This window comes from Nanorana parkeri, unplaced genomic scaffold, assembly GCF_000935625.1.
Source record: "Nanorana parkeri isolate BGI_ZX_2015 unplaced genomic scaffold, ASM93562v1 scaffold207, whole genome shotgun sequence".
Taxonomy (NCBI): Eukaryota; Metazoa; Chordata; class Amphibia; order Anura; family Dicroglossidae; genus Nanorana; species Nanorana parkeri.
In genome coordinates, this window is record NW_017306475.1 from 663914 (window position 1) to 689827 (window position 25914).

At 39.9% G+C, this 25914-nt stretch overlaps 1 protein-coding gene across 1 annotated transcript in view; it reads right to left on the reverse strand.

Moving 5' to 3' along the window:
* The window catches only part of FAT4 (FAT atypical cadherin 4), a 240981-nt gene that overhangs the window by 79321 nt on the left and 135746 nt on the right, over positions 1-25914 (reverse strand). Inside the window, exon 2 of the mRNA XM_018555668.1 lies at positions 7155-7286. Coding sequence (XP_018411170.1) covers positions 7155-7286 — 132 coding nt within the window. The remainder of the gene's footprint in view (positions 1-7154; positions 7287-25914) is intronic.

Consider the following 25914-nt stretch of genomic DNA (forward strand, 5'->3'; position numbering starts at 1 on the left):
GCTTGTTTTAAAATAACAGAGTTGAGTTATACTCGCTCGAATCACAATCCCAAATTGCTCTTAGACCGGTCCCTTCGGCCTCGCTCCCCCTCCACTCTAGTTGTCTAAAGTTCTATGAGTCATCACACACTATACAGTGTATAGAACCTGAAGATGCCGAGGGACATATCATCCCTTGTGCGGAGGAGAGACTGGAGGGAGCAATGTAGAAGCCAGCCGGGATTGCGGTTCGGGGAGTGCAATTTTGTTATTTCAGCTCCATAGACAAAACAAGCAGCCCCACTGCAAGGGTTTAGATTTGATTTGCCTGGATGCTTTAAACATCCATGGACAAAAAAAAACCCATAGTATACACCAGAAGCTGTATAAAATACAAATCTAAATAATAAAGAAACTACCAGATTGTTTTTTATAGGGGACTTTCTAAAGAGTACATTTTCTTAATACTCAAGTTCCTTTTTCCAAATATCAGAAGAAATATGGGTCGATACAACGTCAAGGAATTAACACTGTCTATTTTATTTAACATTGCTAGAGAATTCTGCATACATTTATAAACCGCAATCAGTATTTGTCATTGCTTTGCAACTTTTTAATCTAATATAATCCATACTAAAATCAGTATTGCAATAATTTATGATTTATGTTGCAGGTATGAAAGAGAATAATTTAAACATGAATTTTAATACAAATCACAAAGGAAATAAATATTAAATGTAGTATAATGTTAACGAATAACAATGATTATGGATGAGCTTCTGGATAGGGAACCCAGTCTGTTTACAGTTCAGCAAACCACCAAACTGGCCAAATGTATTCAGTTCACCGGTACAAATCCCAAGCGACTGTTTGTACACAAACAGGCCAGGGGTCTGTGATTTGTTAGTGTAACCCCTGCTTAATAATGGATCACTGGCTTGCCTCTGTTTCTAAACAAACCAGCATGGAATCCTGAGTCACGTCATTGCCAAGTCAACCCTCATTTGACTATGTCACCCTATCCACTAGCACTGCCAAATGACAGATCCCTGGCAGGCTTCTGTTTGTAAAAAAGTGGCCGGGGATGCTGGGTGACATTACTGACCAAATACGGTCGTGACCATATTTAGTCAATGACGTCACCCAAGAGCTCCCTGACGGTTTACTTTCATACAGGAGCCAGCTGGGGATCTGTAGTTTGTAGTTGAATTTTTTTAAGAGTCATTTTAAAGGATTAAGTTGTATGTTTTGTAACTTTACAATCAGTATCAAAATCTACCAAGCATGGTAATTGAAGAACTCGTGGCACATTAAACATTAACCCTTGCAGTGGGGCTACCTGGGTTAAGAGCTCCTTTTGGTCTAGGGTCTAAAATTAGGAAGATACAGTCACCTGATCCTCGGGCCCGTGCCGTGGTGGTAACTGCTCACCTCTCTCCCTCTCCGCTCTGGCTGTGGAATGTCATTTGGTGGCTTCACGTCCAATAAAAGTGAATGGATATGATGACATCACAGGTCATTAGACCACTGGAGCCAGGGGAAGAAGAGGCTGCAGGGCCGGTCTAGCAGCCAGGCAGGACCTGGCAGCAGACTCTAGACCAAAACGAGCACTTAACCCTTGCAGTGAGGGGGTAGCACCAGTGCAAGGGTTATTGTTTAATGTTTCTGAAGTTCTTCTTTAAAAGATTTGTGTATTTTAAATGTTGCTCTTTAAGCTACATTACATTTTTATAATAAAGGCTTGCAAATTGGCCTTAAAAAAAGACTTAAAGGCAAATTGGCCTTTAAGATTCATCTTACATTAACTTCAGTATGGTTTAGTGCTATGTTTGGGGTTTGCAGACTTCCTTCTGAGTTTGCCAAACCTCCTATGAACCATATTTTGCAAGGTTCGCTCATCCCGAATGATGATGAACTCTAAAATATGTTTTTAAATCTTACCAGCTCAAAATTTGTTTTGACAAAAACTGTATTGTTACAATAGAGGAAACTTATCAGGATTACAACTGGAATTTATTTAATAAAGATAGCTAATTCTTAGCATTATTATAATGCATACTCAGGCATTTCAATAAATGCACCACCTTGTAGCACACCATATTCTATACATTATATAGGTTGCTTCCTTTCAGTGGATGTACCATGCAAGAGCAACCGTCAACAAATCAGAGTTACTCTATCCATCCCTGCACATAGGAATGATAGATGTAAGGAGATGAAATCTGTAGGACAACTCTGCCCTCTCGGCAAGGGCTAGGGATGAACATATGGAGGTAGTACACAATTTTTATTAGAACTATCAGAAGGGGAAGCTGCTCAGGTAGCAGCTGCAACATTCAACCCTTTTATCCCTCAACAAGGAACTGAGAGGGCTAAGTTAGGCGAGTTGGAGTGGTATTAGAGTGGGTGGAGTTTTAACTACTCTTTAACCTTTTTTTTCTAATAAGTGCTCTATTTAACAATCTGTAGAATCAACCTGTCAATTTCCAGTAGAGTCACAGTTTACATTATAAGTGCCTCTGCCTGTGGGAAGACCCTGTGCTATGTTATTCGCCCTGCGGAAGTTTGAAAGTACCATTTCTTTTATTAGTTACCTGAAATATTAAATGTAACAACTGATGTGTCTTCAGTAACTTTATGCAACAATGCATTCTTCCTATTTAAACAATTATTCATGTTCATGTCTACAGTGACAACTCTAGTACCAACTACCTGCTCACGTCCATCAGCTACTGATGTTTGCTTTGTGGTATGTGCTTTTTACTTTGTTGTAGAAGCCTATTTTCTGGCTATATAATACAATACACCTGTTAAAAAGCTGACCAAACAATTACAAAATTTACACTAAATACAATAAATAAATAATGTTTAATGCTAATAAATAGGTATAGAAGACACAAAGCTATGGAAATTAGTAAAAAGTCAACTACAAAGATTTTCCAGCATGCTGCAAAACCTCTCTGTCTGAAGGTTCAATATTTCTTTATTCCCTGAGATTTCCCAAGGATTAAGCCTGACTAGCAAAGAAAATAAAAATAATTAAAACATAGTTCTAAATAATGCAAGGTGTTTCTGGAAACCCCCCACCTTTTCTCACAACCAAGGATGATGGTGTTCTCTAGTTTCAGAAAGAGCTGAGAGCCCAAGTTCAGAACTAGTTTAGAGTTAGGGAACACATTTTGCAGAATTTCATTGACTGGCAGTGTGGCAAAGCTACTTTTGTTTTTAAAACGTTGAAACCTTTAAATCAGAATGTCCTGACTAGCTGGTGACTGCTGGGGTATTTTGTATTGACTTGACACTGGATTCACCTCCAGATATGTTTGCTCTCAATTTATTTTTGTGCTGACTAGTTGGAAAGTGTGCTGGGGTATTTTTGTATTGACTTGACATTGGGATAAACTCCAGGTATGTTTGCACTTCACTTCATTTTTATATGTGCCCTACTGTTGGGACAATCATAGATTAGAGAAGAAATACATTGCAGATGCACCTTGCAGATATGGGTGGTTTTCACATGTGTGCAAAACTGTACCCGCAAATTGTATTAAGATATTTGAGGCAGGTTTAAATTAAGTTACCCATGCTAGCTGGTTAGGAATTTGCATAAGCACTTGTAGTGAACTCCCCTCCAATGTGCTCCTCTCTTCCTAGCAATAATCTGATAGTATGTGAAGCAAATGCTGAATGACTAGATATGATAGTGTGGAGTCTGGCAGCTTTGGGTGTGAGATTTATTACAGGGAAGATTAGATGCCAGAAAGATCTGATTCTTTATTATTGGCTAAAGCCACACTTTCTATATATTGTACTTCATTAATTATAGTACAACTCAAAACAATGAAAACTTGCTGGGTTTTTTTTATTTTGTATGGATTGGGGAGAGGCAACAAATACTTTTATTGCCCTCTTTGGGAAATTTCACCTCACCTGACGTGACAACAGAATACAAAATGGGAGGACAGCTGTCACTGGGACAGAAAGACACAAGGCAGTACAAACCTGACAGTGAATCTATGTTGTCTACATTCTGGCCAGTGTTATGCTTTAAATGTTGAAATTCAGAGAAGATTTAGGTTTGGGGGGCTTAAAGTGATATTAAGTCAAAATCAAAAGGTTTTTAAGCCATTTAAATGCTGATGAAATTACTTACAGTGGATGCTTCTCCTTGTTTAAAAGTTCTAGCTTCTTGCCTGCAGAATCAGCTGATCCCTTGAGAACTGGCCTTGATATCCTGGCTCCTTTCCCTTGCAATTTCCTATGGAGCCACCCTTGTGTGTACTAGTAAGTTGTGTGTGTCAACACAAACACACAGGCACAACATGACAAGTCACTCCCCTGCTCCATGCTCCTTCACCCCCCTCACCCCCCCAACCATTTTCCAAGCTGGAAGCTGTTGGAGATTGCTCTGTCCTTTGTGATCTTGTACTGGACAGGAAGATCAGGGAAGTGGAGCTCAGAGATTTGGAGCTGTCTTGAAATCTGATGACGTTAAGTGCTTGGGAAAAAAAATACTTTGCTGGGCAATGTATATTTGTTTGATCTGGGTTCATTATTGAAATACAGTTTGAGAGTTGAATACTACTTTAATAGGTGATCTCTCTCCATGTCAGACTACAAAGTTTTTTCTTCCTACAAAATACTGTATGTGTGAAACTGAGAGAGCGGACCTCTGTTCACTACAATGCTAAATGTAAAGTAGTTGCATTTTCTAATATAAAACATAGTTATAAATGTACCACTATACCGCCTGCACTGTAGGTGAAATCCAAAATCTCCTAGGTAAAGCTGAATAGCTATGCAGTCTGGAAAGGTCTTATGTTGCTACACAGAGATGTCCTACTTAGGTACCAACTTTTTGGTTAAAATAAACAAATCATTTAAGAAACACAAATAACATTAAAAATTAGCATGCTTCCTGGTATTTCTATGGGAATAAAATCACTGTGTATTACAACCTCTGATGGCATGCAAAGTACAAAAAAAACATTAACTCTGGGACATATATAGTAATTAACAAATATATTCTATGATACCCATAGTTAGGGATGCTCGATACCGATACTAATATCGCTATAGGTACCAATACTGAGTACACGTATTCGCCCAAATGCTCCGATACTTACCCGCAATACCAGAACTTCCAGGCAGAGGGAGGTTTCCTCTGACCGGCAGTGCAATGAGGGAACATGGAGGTGGCTTCCCGGCCAATAAGGAAGCCGGACGGCAGGTAGTGACTCGCCGCCCGGCTTCCTGATTGGCCGGGCAGCCAGCTCCTTGCTGTTTGTCTTACTTGATGCTGATTGGCCGGGAAGTCAGCTTTCTGACCAATCAGCATGAAGCTGGCCAAACAGCATGGACCAATCAGGAAACCGGACGGCAGTTAATGACCCGCCTACTGATTGGCCGGGAAGCCGGCTCGATGCTGATTGGCTGGGAAGCCGGCTTCCCGGTCAACCAGCATTAAGCCGGCCAAAAAGCATGGGGCCGGCTTCCCGGCCAATCAGGGAGCTGGACGGTGGGTAATGACCCACCTCCCGGCTTCCTGATTGGCCAGGAAGTCAGCTCCATGCTGATTGGCTGGGAAGCCAGTTTTCCGGCCAATCAGCATGGGGTCGGCCAAACCGTATGGAGCCAGCTTCTCAGGCAATCAGGAAGCCGTGCGGCGGGTCATTACCTGCTGGCTGGGTTTCTAATTGCATGGGAAGCCGGCTCCATGCTAGCAGAAGTACCGGTATCAGTACTCGGTATCGGCGAGTACCGGAAGAAAAATATTGGTACTCATACTCGATACCAAAAACCTGTTATCAGTGCATCCCTATCCATATTAATTATTTGTATCTAATGGAAAAAGAGAAATTAGTAAAAAGGATGGCACAGATGCATGTTTGTATACAGTTTCTTTTGTATTTACCTTCCATATGCTGCTTCCAAAATGTATCTACATAGATTTAAATATAGTACTAAAATATTTATGTGGTGAAAGACACAGTCAGAATCCCACACAGGGAAATTAGCATTTGCCTTTGCAGAATTCCTGTGTGTGTCTGTAATATTGTACACATCATGTTCTTTAATATTAAACATGATGTGTAATGTCATCAAATGTGCTTGTTATTAATATTTCATTTAAGAGCAGAGTATTAGAAATGCTGCCTTTGTCCTCATTTAAAAATGACTTCTTTGTGTTGTAAATCATACCCACCATGAGCATATTTTTTGGCACACATACCTCTTTCCTCGTATGCCTGACTGCTTGGCTGTCAACTAAGCTTTCCATTTCTTACCATTACTTATTTCTTAGCTTGTACGGATATAAGTAGTTAATATACTGTAGACGGAGAAGTGCTTGTAATAGTGAATGGTAAGGGAAAGTATAAAACAAAATTCCACTGAAGTGCCAAAAAGTTATTAAAACAGTAACAGTAATTAAAGCTGAACTCCAGGCAGATAAAAAAAGAAACAAATGAATATAGCTAGGTATTCTTTAATAAATTATTAACTGTTTTCTCTAAATTTACCCAGCGTAAGCTCAGGATTTTGACTTGATTACAGCCACTTGCAATTCCATGTATAGCAACACTCACGCTCTGGGCAGCACTGGGAATCAAGTGTGCTGCAAGGAAACATGTTGACAAGGAACATGCTGATAGGAGGGGAGAGGAAAGTGAGCAAGGGGATGAACTCTTCAATTTGCTGCTGCTCTTTCACTGTCCAGTCAGCAGGGTGGGTTAAGAGAGACCACCACTGCATTCCTCAATTGTGAGTGGTTTCTGTGTAGCAGAGCTGTGCACACCTCAGAAATATAGAGAAAAAAGTACAAATTATTTGATAGATAAAACAATTACAATGGGTTTACTTCATCTGCATATTTATCTGTTGGCCTGGAGTTCAGCTTTAAAGAATATCATAATATAACAGAAGACACTACTCTACTCTACTACCGCTCTTATGGAGCAAAAAAACTAGATTTCTGGCAATGGCATTTACTAGATGGTAAAAATCTATACTGTATGTACCTATCTTTCTACCTTTATGAGTGCCAAGGTATCTCCACTAGCTATATAAACAGGACAAAGGAAGTCAGAAAGAAGGGCAATTTATATATATATATATATATATATATCTTACACACCTATATCTGTGTGTGCATGTTTGTATTACATTTTGCATACCTCATCAGCATCTGTAGCTGTTAACTGCATTATTTTAAATCCATCTCCAATATTCTCTTCTATGGTGAGATCAAGTATATCTGTTGGGAATACTGGTGGGTTGTCATTTATATCCTGCAGTGTTATCTCCACCTGAAGAGAAGAAAAATTAAATATATATTGGCTGGTTAGTAATTTGTTCATGACAGATCAGACAATACAATTATTAAGCAAGTAACTTAAAATAGAACTATGGCATCCCATCAAAAAAATATGTGCTGCAGGATTTAATTAGAAGTACATCTGCACTTACAGAGTTATGTACGTCCCCCTGTAAAGTCCCACAAACAACTTTCTGTGATGGTGTGGCAACAATTCTGCGCTGCTCCTAAATTCAGAGCACAGTTGTCACTCTCACATAGGCTGTGCCTGCTTGCACTACAGTGGGATGAAAACAATATTGTTGTGGCTTTGGCTATCAGCATTGTCACTGCTGATTCTCAAGGCTGTAGCTTGCCAGTCAGCACCTAGTCACACCTAATCCTGACCACTGCTTTCGGGATTGACAGCACTACCTTTGTTGCTGAAACCTTCCCAATGTGAGCTGCAGTGTCTGGGAGGGGGAGCATGTGAGACACAAATTAATATTTTGGCTTAGTCAGGCAAGGTAAAATGTTTTTTGTTTATTTTATGAAACTTATACATCACATAGTAACTGGATTTGGTACTTGTTTAGATGCCCATTCAGGAGCCCTTAATTGCACTTAAATGTAACATTAAAGCCAAACAAGTAAACAAATGACTTCAATGCTAACTGGTAAGCCTTCCAGTGTATTTCTAATTCAGTTCAGATATCCTTTTACTTTACACACAGCTGTTGCGGACGACCATTAACCTTGTATATTAAAGAAAGACTTTGCTGAAATGCCAAAGATCAGTCATTCACAGTGCAACGTGAGCAAAATAAGTGTTTGTAGCCTGGCAATTACCGCTTCACAAATTGAACTGACTAAAGCTACTGAGTGAGTTACTTTCACAGAATGCAGGCGCGAAATGAAAGGAAAGAATAACTGTATTTTTAAAGTTAGCCGTTCAGTATGGCCTGGTGGGCATTTGGACTTAATCAAGTGTAAATACAGTTGAAATTCACAGGCTCAGCAGCATATATCTGCCAAGAGCTGCCTGAAGACCGCTATTCAGCCTAAGAATGTAATTGACATACAGATGAGGAGAGATAAAACTCTCTTTGATATGTTTATACATCACAGTCCATCAGCAATAGAATACAAATTTTCCAATTTATAGGAAATCAATGAACTTTTTTATTTAGTTTTAAAGCAAACAAGCTTTCTTACTAGAATGGTATCCTGCCCCTCATTCATTAAGATCTAAACAAATGCCCCTTTTTCACATGTCGTGTTTATGTATTCTTCAAATAATAACAGTGCTTTTTGAAAGATGCAAACCCGGGCTATTTGCGAGTTGTTTTTCATATACATCTCTGTTTGTTTTACAAGCATTCAGATACGACTCTGAAAGACAGAGTTGTTTGTTATCTTTATTTGTTGGATGGGCTGTAGATGCCTAGGCTCTGGTAAGGGAAACTAAACAGCTGCTTTATGTCATCCCCAAGAGCCAATTATTCCCTTAACATATGCAGTGCTAAATGGTCACCAGAATTACTAGGACCACCAGCAAGGCACAATTTAGCTGCAGCCTGTCTAAATCTAGTAGCATTTAACCCCTGGCACTGCTGCTCTGCAAGATGTTCCACATTTGAATGGCTAGCCAAACTCTGAAAGAGAAGGCAACACTTTAACTGGACTGAGTTTGTGATGGTGCCGCTGCATGCTTTTTCTCTTGTACTAAAAGATTTAACATCCTAAACTGAACCTGTCACAAGTGATATGTGCTTGCTGCAACAGCAGACACCTTTTTGTCATGCTAGTTGCTTACCTGTCCTGGTGATTAGGGATGAGCTCAAGCTCAACCCAAACCTGGTCCTTACCTGAGCTCATCTGAACGAGGAAGTTACATGGGCACTTCAACCCAATCAGCTGGGGGCCGGGGCATTCCCTGCCCTGCAGATGCATGTGAACAAAAGGGTGGCATGCTTGTGCTGACGTCATTTATCTTATATAGCCATTTACCAAATATAGGCACATAGCCACATAATGTCAGTGACATCACTGCATCCCACACTTTTGCTTATGGCAAGCTCTGGGTGAGGCAGCCTGGCATATCAGGTAAATGTAATTTACCAAATATAGGCATGTGGCCATATAAGGTCAATGACATCACTGCATCCCTCCTCTTTTCTTATGTCAAGCTCTGGGCGAGCCAGCTTGGCATATTAGGTAAATGTTGTTTACCAAATATAAGCATGTAGTCATATAAGGTCAATGACATCACTGCATCCCTCCCCTTTGCTTATGTCAAGCTCTGGGCAAGGCAGCCTGCCATTTTAGGTGAATGTAATTTACCAAATATAGACATGTGGCCATATAAGGTCAATGGCATCACTGCATCCCTCCTATTTTCTAATGTCAAGCTCTGGGCGAGCCAGCTTGGCATATTAGGTAAATGTTGTTTACCAAATAGAGGCATATAGCCATATAAAGTCAATGACATCACTGCACCCCGGCCCCTTTGCTCACGTCAAGATGCGGATGGAGAGTTCCCCACCCACAGCTTATCAGGCAACACAGAAGGATCTTCCTTCTGTGTTCAGGAGAAGCTCCTTTTGGATTGGGAGGCACCTAAGTTTTGACCAGGTATTTCTTAAGCCAGGCTATCATGCTACTACACTTAATTGAAATTCTGCACTGGTCTGAAACAAGCAGGTGGCAAGTTAAGTGGAAACGTCTTACTGTATTTGCATGCAAGTCTAAGCTCATCCCATAAACAATCAACCATCTGCTGTTTGGCTGAATTCTCGGGCCTTTGAATACCATCACCTTATTTTATGATGGGTTAATGTCACACAGTTATTTTAATCTTTTGCAACTGAGAGAATTATTCTCTTGCTGACATTCATCTCACTAGCAGCACCTTAGTTTCAGTGTGCTGCAAATGAGGTGTCTTCCAACAAGAAGGTAAAGTGTACCTCTACCCAAAGCTTTTTTTTATTATTCTTTGGGATAAAGTAGTGAACTGTTGGAATCCTTGTCATGAAGTTACAACGGTCTATGTCTCTGCTTGGGAAATTGATCCTGCATGGGAAATCCCAAAGGTTATGGTTGTGCCTGGAACAGAAGGAGAGGAGAAACCTTTCAGTGGGGACAGCTGTTCCAGTGACAACTTTCAAAAGCTCACCTCGCAGGGCCTGCCCTGGTTGGATACAGATTGAATGTATACTGTATATAAGCACAATATGGTATGACCACCATAAGAGGGAATTTTCCCTCACTTGTGAGAAATTTCCACTATGCTCTATGAAATTTCTCAATGCCCTATGCAATTAAAAATGTTTTGGTGAGATATAACTTCAAATTTCTGACTAGCAATTAATATGGCAATTATTGTTATAATCCTTAAACTAGGTTCATAGACGTAAAACAATCAATCTGGTGCAGGAATGAGCAAAAGGCGGTGGGGGTAAAAACATCTCATACCATTAAAAATAGTCTAAAAAAAGTTACATTCCACAGCTGATCCTACAGTGGCTACATGAGTTATTTGTAATACTTATGTGCATACTTCTATTACAAAATGTCCTTATCCTGCTATTTACATGTAATACAGTCATGTTTCTGTTCCTGTTGTCTAATATACCCCTCATAAAGAATGTTAGGAGACAACAAAGGTCAGCACTGGAAGACAGAAGTTCAAATAACTTCCAGCTAATTAAAGCATCAAAAATATTCCTTCGAATTCAGGCTGATTAGAAAGAAAGACGGGGAGATTAATAGATGGCGAGGAATGCTATCTGGAAGCAGAGTGCTTTAAAAGTGGAGACAGTCATATTTCAAAATGAAGTAAACTTGAAATACTACTGACTCGGAGTACTCCTTCACTAAGCTTCCCTACAAAAGCATGCATAACACTTAAAAAATCTATTTGATGAGTAATTACAAAATTGGATGAATCAGGAATATCCACATATGAACTTTCACAATGTGCTAAAAGCGAATGCTGAACAATGTTACAGCTTGCTAACAGATTTACACAGCTTAATGTGGCCACTTGCTCACAGAGGGGTTTCGTCTGTGCCAAAATGACAATGTTTTCTTGACATTTCCTTAATTAAAAATGTAAGACTGGAGATGATTGATGTCATGTGTTTTTGCATTTCCACACTCAGAACTATGCAGAAATCTCAGATGATGATACTTGGAACATGGGTGGAAGGTTACTTTGCTATGAAAACCCATCAGCTGTCAGATTCAGGGTCTTTGTGATTGCGGTGCTGTGTATATATATAACTGATGTAATGATGTCTGCACACAGGATGAGTAGACCCTTTTTGACAATTACAGGCCCTTGTATAAGATGCCCCTGACTTTCAGGACTAACAGATGGTGAGGCCACACTGGTACATGTATGCAGGTCTCATAATGATTTCCTTTGTTCCCAGCATAATATGGGCAGTGGGTACCTGCCCCCAATGTCACAAAGCAGCAAGGCTCTCTTGTACTTACAAAGGGTGTACCCTGGAGGTTTATTGTTAGGAGCAGAATAAAGTAGCGTGAATTACATTTCTTGAGTGCAGTACTCCCTTTTGTCAGATGGAGGGATCGCTCTTCAGGAACATAATTTGTGTATGCTTTAATCTGCTCCTGACAATAAACTTCCATGGATAGCCAAAAGAGATAGAGACAGTGCCAAAACTTCTCACCTCATCAGATATTTATTTCTGCTATTGTATTATGCACTCAAATGGTTGAATTGTTTACCAAACTGAATTTATTTTTGGGAAAAGAAACAAACTGCATTGCGTATGACAAGGCAAAAAAAACAACAACATATGCAGTACATATCTGCAATACATGATAATTTCTCTGTGTTTTATCCTTTTAAAGAACCTGCAAGTACAGAAAAATACCTGTTGATCTGCCAGAAATACACTCGCTCTGAAGTCCTGTTGTGGGCTGACAACACGCAACATTATTAGGACTGAATGGTGCCAGCCCTCCCAGTGTCTTTTTCTAAACTACCCCTTCTCCTAGATCTCTACAATATAAAGGCAAATCATTCTGTAGTCCGAGATAATTCTTTGCAAAAGTGAATTGTCACTTTTTTTCACCTCATTCGCTATGATATGAGAATCAAAGCATAAAAATCATGAAAGTGAACATTCGCTACTCCATTAGTGCATCAACTTGACTGTCACTTATTTCTTCTCATTAACAATAATGAAGGATTGGCTCTATCACACAGAATTTTTCCAACAAATTCCGTAACCACGCCCTTCAAACAGTAAAATTGCTCATTGTCGATCTTAAATATAGACCTTAATGGCCTGAGCATCACATTGGGCCTTTGATTTAGGGTGGTATCAGTTCATCCAAGCGTCCTTAAGAGGAACAAAGCAGAGAGGACTGAGCCTGTGAGGCTGTTTCTGCAGTATTCGTACTGCTCTGCATGGCAAAGAAGTGCGAGGGGAAAAAAAGGACAAACTCTGGCAGTGAAAGCAATGACATCTGGATTCTCTTACAAAGGAGAAATAGTTTTCACGTGTTCCTGCTCTGTAGCTTGCTACAATTTGTTTTCCAGTTGTGAAGTCCACAAGGCTATGTTTCAGGGCTGTAGGACAATTAAGTTGGGAAAACAAGGGGTGTTCGTGTAATTCACCAACTACTGTGGGAGATTCTATATAAATTTGCTTGTACATCAGCCACAAAAGAATCTCCCTCACAAAAAAAAAAAACACCAAAGTGTCTGTAACTGGATGAATTTGAGAACTTTTTTATTTTCTATTTCCGTTCAGAAGAAGCACATTCAAATGGCAGTGCCAGTTCTTCTTTAGAATCATTCGCAAGTGGGAAGCCAAACATCTCGAGATGTCTAGAGTAAATCAGGACACTTATGTCAGACTTCAGACGCACAGACTGCTGTCTCCAATGTTCCCTCCCAAACCAGAAGCCTCACTCCTCAGCACATTATAAGTGCTTCTGCAATGGAGGCCACCTGTCAGTTTAACATGAAGCAGCCTCCGAGAATATACTGACTGATGGAAAACTGATGGGGGCTTTCTGGAACAAAAATTAACTCTGATCTCTACTTCCTAAAGCATGATCCATTTTACAATGCACAAGTTATTATTTTAGATTAAACATATGCAGCTGTGGAAAAAAAAGAACAATTAAAAAAAAAAAAGTTGGGAAATAGCTAAACAATGAGATGCTGAAAAAAATGTGTTTTAGTTTAAACATGTGCCAAAAGCAGAAGTGCCCTGAAGTTTTTTGCACTGAGTTTGAGCCTGTTTTAAATGGACAAAAGTGTGAAAAGTAAAAGTGTAATGTTATTTAGGTCACAGAAGCGGTGCTTAAAGCAGAACTCCAAGAAAATCATATCTTAATCTTTGTAGTGGGGCTACCCCTCGCACTGCCAGGGTTACATGCTCATTTTGTCTGGGGAGCTAAAATAACAAACTTATACTCACCTGAACTGCGATCCAGGCTGGCTCCTACACCACCCCCTCCAGCTTGTCTCCTCCTCTGCTCTGCTCCGGCATGTACATTGTATAGAAGGTGAGGACTCACAGGACCTTAGACAGCTGGAACCGAGGAGGAGAGATGCTCCAGGGACCTGTAGTGAGCCGGGATCGTGCTTTGGGTGAGTATAACTCTGGTATTTCAGCTTCCTAGACAAAACAAGCACTTAACCCTTACAGTGCGGGAGATACAAACTGATTTGCCCAGAGTTCTGCTTTAACACAGAAAACAAAGAGTAGGTATTACTTACAGACAAATTGTATTCAAGTTTCTTAGAAACACCAATGAGAATTAAACTTGAAAGTTTACATCTGACTGGTGATACATCAAGCATAGAGAGAAGAAAATGTATGGCACAGACTTTAAGCAGTCGACCTACCCCTTCCTCCTACAAATTTTGTGTAATCTAACTAAATTAAATGATACAAAACCCAGGTTAAGTAGTGGGGCATCAGCACAGTTGCAATATTAACTGCATAGCATTGCTTTCTCTCTAAATTCTGAACATAATAGTGGTCATTCAAGTACTAAAAGTAGATCAAAACCAGAACTGCAAGACATTCCGCTTGTTAAAGTACTGTGTAACATAAACAATTGCCATGATTTGGTTTCTGAAAATATAATTTTTACATTTTCCCACCAATTTTTAACATCCCACTGCTGCCTATCTTCTCCAGGCTTATTCAGCCACTTCCTGTTAACATGTACTCACTCCAGTGTCAGCTGCACAACGTTGCTCTGGACCTGCTTCCTGGCAGTGACATCGGTGGGTCATGTGTGTCTATTGGGGGTTATTCACAAAGGAGCCGAAGTATCCAGCCGTAGCTTTGGCTGATCCTCCAGCTCTCTTTGGCCGCCGGAGCCCTTCGGTTCAGTCGAACCGAAGGGCTACTGTACGGGCTATTCACTGTAGCCCATACAGCAGCCACATGCGACCGAGTGGCTCAGCCAAGCCGAAGGCATATGCTTCGGCTTAACTAAGCCGAAGAGACAGCCGAAGAAGGCGAACAGCCTGCCGAAGGGCCAGCCGTAAGCCCTGCAAAAATGACAGCTAGGCGTGATCTGACGACTGGCTCCGGCCAGTTGTAATGACAGATCAGCGTCCCCAAATGACCCGGGGGCGCTGATCTGTCATTATACAATAACAACTGGGCAGAGCCGGCCATGACATCACAGCCAGCTCCAACCAGTTGTTATTCATTCGCCGGCACCTGCTAGAAGACTCTAGCAGTTGCCGGCCAATAGGAAACAGATGGGTGGAGCTAGCTGTCACTGCTAGCTCCGCCCAATTGTGTTTTTTTTTAATCTTTATTTTTTCATTTTAGTATTTATTTACATTTTCAAACTATTTTTTCAAACTTTTTTTTCAACTTTTTTCTATTCTGCTTAGTACCATTGAGGTACCTAGCAGAATAGTCGAGCCGAATGCAGCTCGACGGCATTTGGCTATTCGCTCACTGTCGTTCAGCCCTTATGCGAAAATTGGTGAATGGCAGCAAGGGAGCTGCTGGAGCTTCGGCTCAGCCGATCCAGATGTTGGATCGGCTAAGTCGAAGTTCCTCTGCACTTCGACTCAGCCGAACATGCAGAGCATGTTTGGCTGACCGAAGTGCAGCCAAAGGCAGCCGATGTACGACTGATTTCAGCCAATGTACGGCTGAAATCAGCTGTAGTGAGCCGTAGTGTAGTGAACGTTGTTCGGCTCACTTCCCATTCGGCTGGGTTATTCACTCAGCTGCCTTCGGCAGCTGTGTGAATAACCCCCTGTTGTTGAAAGGACCTCCATGACAGGTATTATTTTAATAAAAGCTACAGATTTAACATTTAAAGGTAACTTTTAAAGTTAAATTAACAAGTTAGAGCTTATATGAGATTTTAATAATTGCCTTTAGATGTATTTTAAGGTCCCAAACAGGGTACCTTTTTCCGATCTTATACCCTCAAGGCTGAGATAACTAGCAACTACAGAGGTTACTAATTAGAAAGTGCAAGTATTTAGTCTACGAGGTGTAAAAGCCCTTCATTTTGACAAGAAGTGTAGTGCCTCTCTTGTCTCTTATCAGTTATTTGAACATAGTCCCTAAGCACCTCTGACTGTTTCCATTTGGAGCTGTTCAGCTTTCTCCAGTGTAATATGGCCTGGCCTTGGAAATGCATTCGAAAGCTGACAGCTATGCTGAAGCAGCTGAATGAGAGGTTTACAACTTTGTAAGTCATAACTGTGACCAGAATTAAGATATTAACATAAAAGGGGACACAAATAGCTATAAAGACTATACAGAGCTTCTATACGGGACCTACTCTAATAAAAAAAGTGTTGTTGTTTCTGTCCGCAATGTGGAAATTGCTCAACATTGCTTGTGCACGTGACACCTTGAATTGAAGGGAAACCTACATAATCAGGGCCGGATTTACTCTCCCTGCCGCCCCAAGGCCAGGTCCTGTGATGCGCCCCACGCGAACCCCCCTCTCCCTTCCCATCAATGGAGAATAGCAACCAGATGGCAGGGCGGCCGGGTTAGTGTCAATTATTTTTACTGTTTCTTAATTTTTTTTAAATGTATCACTTTTTTATTTAATTATTTCTTATTATGTTTTTTAATTGTTATTTATTTCATTATTTTTGTATCAATTTATTTTTTTTTAGATTTTTATTTATCTTATTTACTTTTTTATAATTTTTTATCTTATTATTGTTTATTTTTTATAATTATTTTCTTATTTTTTAATAATTTGTTTATTTTTTTTACTTTTTAATTACCTTTTATATTTTTTTATTTAATTATTTCATTTTTAAAAAACATTTTTATTTATTTCATTTTTTTATCATTTTTTTTTCTTTTTCACCTAACTTTATTGCTATCACACAGGAGAAAACAATCCCCTGTGTAATAGCAATTGGAGGTGACAGGTTCTCTTTATTGACCCTCCAATACTCCTGTGACAGTGAGGGAGGAAGAGCACAACTTTCCCCTCTCACTGTCTACAGTCTGCATGGAGCAGCAGGGTTACTTATAACCCTGCCGCTCTGATCACTGCAAAAAATTGCCTGACTCACTCTACATTTAGTCCTGCTTGTGCAAAGTAGGACTGAATGTAGAGAGGGCAACTTCCCCACAAGGACACCGCTGCTGCCCCTCTGCGCCCTGCCACCCCGAGGCCGGGCCTCAGTGGCCTTGTGGGGAATCCGGGCCAGTACATAATGGGAACATGTATTGCTATATAAACGCCACAGAGGTTCTAACTTTTTTCTCTTCTGTGATTTTGAGGACTGCAGTTGAGCATACATAGAAAAAAACACCAATAAACAAACATGTTATAATGGATTTGGTCAAGTTTCTTCTATATTCCCACTTAAGTTCTGGGCTCATGTAAAATAAATGTATCTGCAGAACAAATGTTCATTAGGCTTCTGAGAAATTCTGGGGCAAGACAGCAATTTTCTAGATAGTAGATTCAGAAAGATCCCATTCTGTTTAGTGTCAGTTCTATGCACACCAGCAATTAATTCACATTTATGACACAGGGCATTACACCAAGAGATTTACAGCTTATACTTGTAAGGGAAGTTATACATAAAAGTAACTATACATTCAACCTTAGAATTTCAGGGGAGCACAACAAGAAAAAGTTAGGTTGTTCAACACCCTTTACCATCTCCAACTGGTAGAAATCCAGATAGAATACTGTATTTGCTTTTCCTAGATCTGAGCATTGGCTGGCAAAATTGATATAAGGCACGGAGCTGGAATTGTGTGTAGGCAGTTTTATTGATTAGCTGCGTCTGCTTGAGCATCCAACCAGTTACACTTTCTGAATACATTCTCTCGATCTGAGGCAATGCCCAGCTTTGAAAAGTTATGAGTTCAGGAGAGCTTTTAGCAGTTCTAGGCTAGGATGGGAAGGCTCCAAAATAACGTAACTTTTGTTTAATGCTTTGCTCTGCTCTAAAGGCAGGTGGATGTAAAGACAAAGACATTATTTGGCTATCATGTAACCAGAAACACAAAGGAGGTTATTCACTAAAGAGCCAAACGTTTGGGTAATCCTTTCTTGCTTTGGCTGCAGGAAGCCTTTGGTTTAGCCGAACCGTAGGGCTGCTGTATGGGCTATTCACAATATCCCATACAGCAGCCAAAGGAAACAGCTGAGCTGAAGACACAGCTGAAGTGAGGAGAAGTGTCCGCTGAATTATTAAGGATAAAATAATTTTTTTACAAAAAACAGCGTGGGGTCCCCTTCTAAATCATACCAGACACCAGGAGACCTCCTGGAAAATCACCTTGTCCCCATGCCGATGAGGGTCCCTCCTAGCATTCCTACAGACCTAAAGGGTTTGGTATGAAATGGGAGAGGACCCCATGCCGGTTTTTTTTTTCTTCTTGTGTTACACAGATTTGCACAGCAGCATTCGGCTATTCACTCTCTGCTGCCCGGCCCCTATAAGAATCGGGGTGAACAGCAGATAATGAACTGCTGAACGTTCGCCTTAGCCGATCCAGATGTTGCATCAGCTTATTCGAATGGATTCTTTCCTTAGGTTCAGATGAACGATGAGGCTGTTCGGCTGAACCGAAGGGAAGTGAAGTGAGCCAAAGGCAGACAATGTACAGCTGAAAATAGCTATACAGAGCTGCTGTGATGGCCGAACATGCTTCAGCTCAGTTCACTTAGGCTCGGTTATTCATTTGGCTGCTTTTGGCAGCTTAGCGAATACGTTTGGCGAAGGCCACAGACACTTTTCCATTACTGTCTTAATAGCAAGAAACAATAGCAATTGGACAAGGTTTTCTAACCTTTATTATTGCTATTTCCCTGATATTAATTTAATATCCAGTGGTATCTAGAGCTGTCTTGCCATTGACAGCCAAGAACAATTATCTGAAAGTTACTCTAGGCCAGGGGAGCCCACAATTTTTTGTCTGGAGATCTACTTTTCAAATGATGAGCTCAATGAGATCTACCAACGAAAAAACACATGCATTCAGGGGCGGGAGGGGGCGTGGCGGTGCATTGAAGTCACTGGCACCGCAGCCAGGACCCTCGTCCACAGTGCGATCGCCTGCACCCGAAACCCACCAAGCACATTAGTGCCTGCGTTCCAGTCCAGTGAGATCCGCAAAAATGCTGCGAGCACTATTTTTGCAGATCGCACTGGACCGGAATGTAGGCACTAATGTGCCTGCGTTCTGGGTGTGGCGATCACACTGTGGACGGGGGGCATTGACTTCAATACAACCCCACGCCCCCTCCTGCCCCTGAACACAGGGAGTCGGCCTGGCTTACATTCCAGTGTGTCCTAGGGGCCCCAGCGTCCTGTCCTCCCGCAGTGCTTGTGTGGCTGACGTTGCACATGGGGAGAGGTGTCCCGCCCCTTTCCATCTGCTGCGTCTGACACATTCAGCCTGCAGCCGCACGAGCACCGTGGGAGCATAGCGTAGCCAGCTTCTTTTGCGCCCGAGGCAAGAAAAAAAATGTGCCCCTCCAACAGGCGTGTGATGTCACCCAGCACCCTGCCTCCAGGGTTTTTTTTTATTTTTTACTATTTTTATTTTTTTAAAAGCTGTGCTGCTGTCATAACTAAAAGCTAAGGAATTTGGTAATGGGATCCCTGCTGAAAGGGAAAATCAAAGGTCAGATTTGCTGACCTCCTCTTGAGTAAAGATCTTGTGACCAAAGTCCTATGTATACGGGTTAGAAGTTGATAGTAATTTTTAACATGCTCCAAAGATAAGTTGCCAACTTGAGGTTTGGCAGCCTTAAAAAAGATCAGGACCCAGACCATCCCTACTGTGCTCTTATCTTACTCAACTGCTGTAAAAACTGCAAGCCTTTAACTTACTTTTGAAGTTTGGCTGCTAATTTCTTTTAATCTGAATAACGGCATCCTTGAAGGTGGTCTTTGAGTCCTACATCCATGGCAGCTCAGTACCAGTTGAGACAACTTTAAGATTACTGTGGCATTTTTCCCAAGCCGCAAACTGGGCTTTGAAAATAATTTAATGAATAGACAATGTAAGTAAAGAAGTAACTTGCATTTATAAGGTTTATATTTAGCACAGTTATTCAATAAACTCTACAGACATTTTAAATACCCATTTTTAATTGAGAGAACAGATATAGACATACACATCTGAACTCTCGATGAAAAAGGAGAAATACATTGCACAGGAATGGTGAGTTAGCTAATGTGGCTAAAGCTGGACTTCACAATGGCAAACACTTAGCATAAAATAGCTTGACGGTTTTCCCTACTACTAACCATGGCATTAGAGACACTCTAAAGAAGTGTCAAGTAATAAATTATGGTTTTACTGAAAAGTCTTTACATTATACCACCACAGATACTGTTCATATGTTAAAGATAACTGAAAATGTAATAGACTGGCCCATTTCAATTTACAGAAACCAGTTACAGATCACAACAGTATCTAGTGACAAATAAAACACCAAAACTAATGACAAGGTAACATGAGAGATGTCCATTATTTTTAAAATTGAGAATGACCCAGTAATAATATCACACTGAGATGTAGGACACTAGGAGCTGTTCTCATGCTCTTACACATGCAGTGATGTTTCAGAGAAGATCCTCTGCTCTAATAAGATAGCAGGAAGGAAATTACTTGATGGAAGACATTTCATATGACATTGACTAAATTTGCAGCTAGTAACAGATCACATCATGTAATGTGAGAACAGAATGTTGGTAAAGTTTTGGTAGTTAAATTAAACTCTGGGCATACTGCTAAATACACATTTGAAATATGCCTAAGAGTTTTTTTTAATCTGCCACAAGATTAGATTGTAAGCCCTCTTGCGCAGGGCCCTCCTTACCATCTTGTCTTGAATTGTATTGTAATGTCTTCTTTATATTGTAAAGCGCTGCACAAACTGTTGGCGCTATATAAATCATGTATAATAATAATGTGTATTGCTTTATGTCTATTCCAGAGATTTACACAGTCCTACAAACACTGCAGCAAGTTGGATGACACCACTTACAATAATGAAATAAAGTTGTATCCTTTCTCCCCCCTCCACTTGTTGACTGGACAGTTAAGCCCCTTTCACATGGGTTGATCATGAGAGGATCCGTGCACAGATTCTCTCTTGATCACAGCAGTACGGAGCGTCACCACTGTGACATCCGTGTCCTCACAGTTTTTTCTCCATCTTGCGCGGAAAAAACTGCAATTACCAGACCCCATGTTGGTCTATGGGGGAATCGGATGTAAACTGACATGTGTCTGTTTACATCAGATTACCCCCAATCCTGCACAATCCAGTCTGGCTAAATGGATCTCTGATCTGTTTGTTTTTCCGGATCTGGCCAGAGTGGGGGTAACTGGGTCTAAACGGACAGGCCGTTTACACACGGCTGCTCAAAGACTTGTATTGGGCATCTGATCGGGTCTGCTTTAAAAACTGACAGACAGATCCGATCAGGCCAGCTATGTGAAAGGGGCCTTAAAGAGCAGCAAAAAAGAAAGGTTTATACCCACAGCACCAAACCCAATTTTAATTAACCCTAACGTAGGGTAGATGTATTTAACAAATGACTTTCAAAACAGCCCCCAACTGTTTAACAAGACAGAAACAAGAGATTATGAAATGATCAAGCAGGATCAAGTCAAAGTACAGTGTTAATGAGAGTCGGAGAGTCAAAAATGTTGTACAAAATAGTATAAATTTATTAAATAAAATTCTCGGTCATTATAAACACACCACCTAGCCATCACTAAATATTCTCTAAAAAATAAAGCCTTAAAGAGCAGCAGCTGACTAATAAGGTCACCCCTCTGTTCACTCTCTTGCTAATAAGATGTTTTTTGTAGACACATTTGCATGCACCATACTTGACTAGCTCTTAGTCCTGCCCTGCCCTGGGTTGTAAGAGGCTGATGCCAAGTCATATTCAGGTATATGAAGTAATTGCATTTACAAAAATATATTTAGGGATCATTTACATTTTAACCATCTGTTGGGATATCTTATTGTGCATTGCATTAAGGCAGCTCACTCTTTATTGAAAGGGCTGCGTAGGCACCACAATGGTTTAAAAAAACACAAATGACCCTTTTTTAGCAATGCATAGCAGTGCATAGTATGTGCATTGTGATTCAGTTTGTTGTGCACTGTAAAACACTGCACATTGAGCAGGCGCACTGCTGTGGATTTGTGAATGCATAGTAGTGTGCACATTTTACAGCATGTTGAAGAAGCGCACAAGTGAGAATAGGCCCTCAATGATTTAAAAAAGAATACAGAGCTGCAATAATATTTGTCTTTTATATCTGCCTGAAATCAGCTTTAACACTTCTTAGTCATCAGAGTAGAGCATGACATTCATATTCAATGCTAATGTATATTTTTTCAAACTATACCAGCAATACATTGCTACATGTATAATTATGTCTGAGAATCTGAACTCGAAGAATACTTCTGGGGAAATCTTATATTTCTTGGCCGCAGCATAAGAAAAACAGTTTTTAAGAAAAATAACCATAAGTGAACAACTGATTGGCAGATCAAGTGTTGTTACAAGTAGGAATTTATGTGGTTGTTGCATATTTTGCATATTCCCAGTATTTTAAGGTGGCATAAAAATTGCTAAATCTTCTTAAGACTGTTTATTAAGGTAACCCCGGGGAATGTTCAGAGCCTGAGCCTGGGTTAAATTTTCTGTGCATCCACAACACTTCATCATGTAGCTTAGCCAAAATCTGTTCTGGTTTGCTGGTGACTCATGCTGTAGGTATGAGAAAGCCATAATAACGAACATTTTACATGATATGCCAAATGCTTGGTAATTTAATCCTAAAACCAAGAAGGTACGTACTGTTTTATAATCTAACATGGTTTGGTCTCTGCAGACAAAAGCTGCCTGGACAGGAGTTTCTAAACTGTTCCATGATACACTGGGGAAATCAATGAAAGATTTAAAATGGAAGTAAAAAGTTGAGATATTTAAAAATATATCTAAAATGCTCACAGAATTCTCAAATAACACAATTTCTTTCTCCAGGCAAATAAGTACTATACAGTATGGTTAACTCTGTTGGGTAGTGCCTTGTATGTGTATTTTTTGTACAGTGGATGAGTTATTATTCCATTTCGATCAGATATTCCAGAACAAGCTGACTGTTCTGGTCTTTACTGGATCACTGAACAAGAAGACAACTAAGTATATGAAAACATCTCTCCCTACAATCACAGCATTTTCTGAAATGTATTCAGCTCTGATATATTCTGACTTTTTGCCATTTTAATATGTTTTTCTTATAAGGGAACTGGTGTTTCCAGTTGGCCATGCCTGAATGGAATGGCCTGCCTGACCGAAGTTACCTGGGTACATGTAGACTGACTAATCCATCTATAGAAAAAAAGAACACTTTAGATAATGAACATTACAACAAGATAAGTTGCTTGATGACTTTGAGGCCATCATGCAACTAGACATTTCACTTTAAGATTGTAAGCTCGCACGGGCAGGGTCCTCCTTACCATCTTGTCTTGAATTGTATTGTAATGTCTTCCTTATATTGTAAAGTGCTGCACAAACTGTTGGACGCTATATAAATTCTGTATAATAATAATAACAAACAGTCTACATTCAAAAACAGGAGTATCTCATTCCTCATACTTGTCTTGGTCAATCATTGAGAGACAACTAAAGCTTAAAAAAAACTACAGTTGTATTTCAGTTTCCAATCAGTCTACATATGGACAGCTTTCAAATCATTGATCCTTTAAGTAAACCAATTACAACGATTATCAACAACTGAGGTGAGGTTCTAGTATAGTTCAGGAAGGCTACAGAGGTTTGGGGTTAGAGAATATTTTGGTAGACATACTATTTTTTTAAAAAAATCAGGTATATTATTATTATATACGGTTTTCTTCACATACAAACACTGTTACAGGTGGAAATAAGTAAAAAAAAAGGTGCAAACAGAAGTTATAAGACAAGTACTACTTTAAGAAAGGGGGAAACAGGGATCTGAACAATAAGAGATTCCTTACACAATTTCTCTGCAGCCCCCATGTGAATATTTTACAGGATGTTGAGGGTTGTTATTTGTATTGTGTTCCAATGAAACTGAACAACCACGCACAACTTTATACATTTAAAACAACTGTTCTTCTTGCTCCATTCACACATAGAGGTTGCATTTTCACGAAAAAAACGCACGGAACAAAACCGTGCAAACGTTAACGGATTATGCACATTTGCGGCTATTACGTTATGTTTAGCGCAGTTCACACAGGAGCGGTTTTCCGCGTGTATTCATAAGGCATACACCACTCAGAGCCTCTATGATACGTGATAATTCATTAACATAGGCTATGAACGTTTCTGTGTGGAAATCTTATGAAATGGATTGCGAACCCAATAGTCTGGATAGGAAAATTCACATGTACTTTAAAGACATCTTTCACTTTTAAAATAACATAAAATAAAATACTGTCTTCTTGCTTGCTAGACAGTACCAGGGGCCTTAAATAAGTTTGATTACAGCCTTACAATTCAAGGCATTATTTGCAATTCTCATGGTTGGCCCTCTGTCCTAGTTTTTCTCTTTATTTCTAAAGCCCTGCTTCTTCTTAGTCAAATTTATGATTGTGTTGTTATAGCTAGTGTAACAGTGACAACCACTACTTGCAATTATTAAAGATAAACTCTATGTACAACTCTATGTACATTTAAATATACTCCTTAATAAGCTCCTTAGTAAGTCCACTTTGTGTGCACTAGGTGCCTTTGTAAACCAAAATATCACCTTGGAAAAGTAGTGGTGACATCATCGCTGTGCTGCACATAGCCTATGCAGAAAGCAGAGCTGTGGGAGGGACCCACCCACCCACTTCACCACCCACCCACTTCAGACTTCCTGCAGAAAACTAGAGGAGGGAGTGGATAAAAGACACAAGACCAGTCACCCTACACAAGGAGAGAGAACAGCAGATCTGTGCTGAAATACTGCACAGATCTGGAAGAAATGCACACATTCAAGTAAAAATACATATGCTCCTTTTATTTAGACAATATTTGCTTATCACAGAGTTTAGCTTCAAAAAAACAAACATATCAAAAAGCACAATGACAGAATGACTAAGTAGAAGGAGAACTTGCACTTTGACAGTGGACTTAGAGGTCAACAAAAGCTGTTACTGGATTTGTTCTACACAAATATCTCCCACACATACTGTGATAGCAGAGTAAAGGGAATTGAGGCTGGAACTAAAAATCTCTGGAATTACTTGTCAGATAAGGGACGTTTAACTGAAAGAAACTGTCCTGTTACATATACTGTTATATAGTTTGAAGCACTTCCATCTATGTAAAATACCATATCTATAACCTTTATTTGGCACACGACGACTCGCCTAGTCATATTCAGTTCTAAGCTGGCGGGGTATGCCAAATTCTGTGAATATTTTACAATCCACAAAAATTCACTGGAAAACACAACACAGATATCTGACGTGAAATACAAACAAATGGTTCCCACTTGTTCTTGTACTCTTAAAAACTCTAGATGCCAGCATATATTTGACCATATGCTTCAGATTTTATCCATGTTCAAACTAAGTTAACAATGCCAAACGCTTAACAAAAGTGTATAACTCAATCAGTAAAGCATTCATGGTGTACAAATACAAACAGATATGTCACAGTAACAAAGAAGGACACTTCCAGAAAGCTAAAGGCTAAACCTAAAGCCAACAAATGTTTGTTCTGGTAATAGCAGCCATTCTATAAAGGATTTTTTTTTCTCCTAAAAATCTGCCTTTATCTCAGCCAACTGGATAGTTCACTTTAGTTGCCCTTTTGAATTCCTCTTATGCCAGTATTCAATATTCACATCCAGTGCATTCTCTCAGTGTCTGTTCTCCAAACTACATCAATGTATTTCTATATTCCGTATGTATACAAGGCAATATTCTACAGGTTTAGCTGGTACCTGCCAGGTCCCAATACATGAAATAGAGCAAAAAGAGTATGATTAGATAGACATAACCAATATGATTGGCTGTAGGATAGTGTTTGATTACACTGAACAAAGCCAGTATAATTAATATGAATTGCAAGTAGCACGAGTGGGAGGTAGGAGGCCTTA